This window comes from Mycetomoellerius zeteki, unplaced genomic scaffold (assembly GCF_001594055.1).
Source record: "Mycetomoellerius zeteki isolate Tzet28-1 unplaced genomic scaffold, Tzet1.0 scaffold93, whole genome shotgun sequence".
Lineage (NCBI taxonomy): Eukaryota > Metazoa > Arthropoda > Insecta > Hymenoptera > Formicidae > Mycetomoellerius > Mycetomoellerius zeteki.
In genome coordinates, this window is record NW_017257968.1 from 602,898 (window position 1) to 606,390 (window position 3,493).

A 3,493-nucleotide genomic window follows, 5' to 3' on the forward strand; every position below is an offset into this window, starting at 1 on the left:
TATATATATTTTTATATAATTTTATATATTTATTGTATATAAAACATTTTTTCCCGTGATAATCAATAAATTTATCAGTGATGATTATTTAAAGTAAGAAGATTGGTATATTATCACAATTAATTTTTTAATTATATCTGTAAATTATAATTATTACATGTATTTACTTTAATAATAGCTAATACTCGTTGATGACGACGCATGAGTTTATTACAATTTACATTGCGCGTATCGGATCAATATTAAATAACAAGCGCACGTGAACATCGTTAAAAATATTTCTCCTGCGTGACTTTGTGAATATATACTGATAATAATTACGCGCAAAATTCATTATACTAATGAATTTTAATTAAAAATTATTTTATTATAAATATTTTTTACTTCCCTTGTATTGATATATTTTTTTATGCTAAACTTTTTCTCTTTTGTTTCAATTATTAATCGACATGACGTTGTTACATAGCGTTTTTTAATGACGTAATGACGTAATTTGTCATAAAAAATATGGTAATTGATAATTTATACATTTGGTTGTTATTTAATTTTAATGGAATATTATATTAAACATAATTGGTATTCGTTCCAAAATTTTCTTAACTGGTACTTACAAGTGTATTGTACTTTAAATTAATATATCTTTTTTTGAAGTTAATGTAATTAAACGGTTTTTTTATTTATGTGGTAATAAAAATTCGATGAATAATATTATGTAACCTAAAATTATGGTCGTGAAAAATATTTGTTAGGCTATTTTTCACGGTGTGTAGTTGAAAAAAGAAACGTGTCTTCGCAAATATTTAGTTTAAAATACTTTTTACGTTTATGTTGTATCAGTAGCGTAGATTATCGTAGAGATTTCGATCTTCGCTAATTCTATCGTTAAATCATTCTTTTGAACATATACGTAAAATTTCCACAACATGAGCGATATATTTTCTAAAATTTATTAATTTTGTAAAAATGATCAGTCCTTACCGATTTTTATTGGTCGCATCTGGCCATGGATACATAATGTTGTCACTAATAAAATTAATGCAACCGAGAACAGATACTGTCGTGGGTTCATTTTAATAAATAATATGTAAAACGCAAAGGCGAATTATTCGATGAAATATAACGCGATATCAAATATGCGTGCGCATTTGTACGTCAAGCTTCGTATACTGCAATACTCTAAATAATTAACGTATAAGAGCTAGAAATATGTATAAGACGGATTGATTTCAGATTTTTTTATCGTGCGTAGGTAATTCCTGCTTTCTTTCCCTTTGGATGACATGCTAATTCTTCGTTTTTTTAGCTTTTTTAAATTTTAACAATTGTTAAGTGGATAATGATGCTACTGGCATCATTATCCGATTCACGACGCAGTTTAGTTGTGATATTGTTGTTTTAGTTTTAATTTATAATTATTTTAAGTCCGACAATAAACTACGCGCAATTTACATAAATAAAAGATGTATTTAGAATTTATATTAAAAAATACTATTAGGTATTTCTCAAAATCTTACCTCGACTGAATTGTCTTTTTCTAACTTATTTCATTTATAAAGTTTTGTTTTTATTTTTATTTAGATTCATGCTTACAGAACGCTCTAAAATACATAAAGTTCTCTTTACCTTTAGAAATGAAAATTTATGTCGAAAAGTTATGTTGTCAATTCTCAAGTATGCTTTCAGTGAGGACCTCTTGAACGATTTGGTTGAAGTTCGAATATATCTACAGTCGATGAAGCAAATCCCATTTCTGCTTGTCGGCGAACTGTTCCTGTGTTGTAAATGTTGTAAAAGATTTTATAAGGTGGCATTGTGAACATTTAAAAATAATATTACGAGAGAGAGAGAGAGAGAGAGAGAGAGGGAGAGAGAACTATCTATAAAAATAGATATGTCCGATTCAATCATTTCGGTTTAGCGAATTTATAAATTCCCCCTCCCTCCTCATGCCTCCAATATACTGAGGACATCTATATGTTGTATATATATGATTTTGAATGTTAATATTTTACAGATATTATTTGTGTGTGATATAAAAGTTATATTTATTATACTTTATAAAAGAAAGATTATCGTCGGATTAATTAAGGTCGGACAATTTAAGACATCGCATTTAAATTGCAATCGACTTTCATGATCTGAATATTTTTTATCATGAATTATTTTATCTATAAAGAGTTAATTGCAATATGTTCTTATTTAACGAAAAAATCATATTTATAACGAACTTTGATCTCCACTTTTTTTTTATAAAGAAATTAAGTAATAAAACATACTTACATCTCTAGCATTATGTTCACGAAACAATGCGCACGGCGATAGATACGCACACCGAGATACAAATATCGCGGAATATACAAATGTATGTAGGATGTACCACTTGTCTCTGTAGCTAAGCAAGCACGACGACGTCGTTGGACGCCGATGTCTTCGAGCGTAACGACGTTCGCGGTTGTGGACAGGGGATACCGTTGGTGTCGCCTGTCCACGGACGGATTCCATTTAGCTTCTCGACGATGGAGAGGAGATTATACGTGGTCTTTAAACGGCAACCATACCGAGTAAGCAATTGGACAGTCGGGTAAAGTAAGAAAACGAGCGGCATAATTATTCAACTGTGCATTAGACAGCGAGAAATGCGAGCCGATATAATCCGAAACCCACAAACTTCTTTCTATATTTATACGCGATATTCTGTTATTTATGCACGAAAGAATCAGCGAAGTCTTATAAACCAAGCCGGATTTCTTAAACGAATGCCGGAGAAAGAATTCGCATCATGTTATGACATTCTGTTTTCGTGTTAATGGCTAACATACATATATTACTGTTTGCTTCTTATTAATGACAAGGATAAATGCAGGTATTTGACGACGACACATTTTGACCGAGATATAAAATAAGCTCAAGTAGAAGGATGGAATGGTTACATACGCAAATACAACGGATAGTGATCTTCCCAAACAAGGAAACTCATATAATATTATTTTGTTGCTGAAAATAGAAAATCAGTAATTTTAACATTTGTAGGGGAGACCGGGGTTAGTAAACTATAAGGGTAAGTAGAATAATCGAGGCTACGTTATAAACAAATCGCGTGAGACACGCGTAAACCCGTCTGAGCACGCAGCAGCGACTGCCGCTCAGTCTGCTGTAACATCTCGTTGCTAACACATCTATGATAGAAGTTACGCTACAATTTTAAAAAATCGTACACCTGAGTAAACATTTTTATTTTTAAAGTTTTTGTTTTACAATCGTATATAATTGTCTGAGATATTTTATTTCCATTTAGACAGTAAGCGTAGTTCTTACTTAATAAAGTCCAACAGATTTTTTTTGTTTATCTGTCTTTGTTATCGTATACTTTAAATTAATAGTTAATAGTTTTAAAAAATAAATGGGGCTAGTAGGCTAATCACAATACGGGGCTATATGACTAATTTAGTGACTACTCTGATAGTATCTACTCCCAAACTTCTTGAAATGAAAT

General features: G+C 30.6%; 1 protein-coding gene across 1 annotated transcript in view; it reads right to left on the reverse strand.

The window, feature by feature from the left end:
- Nucleotides 1–997, reverse strand: part of LOC108730544 (glutamate receptor ionotropic, kainate 2-like) — a 9,036-nt gene extending 8,039 nt beyond the window's left edge. The window contains exon 1 of the mRNA XM_018460308.1: nt 979–997. Within this exon, the coding sequence (XP_018315810.1) occupies nt 979–997 (19 nt within the window). The remainder of the gene's footprint in view (nt 1–978) is intronic.
- Between the last annotated feature and the right edge of the window lie 2,496 nt (nt 998–3,493).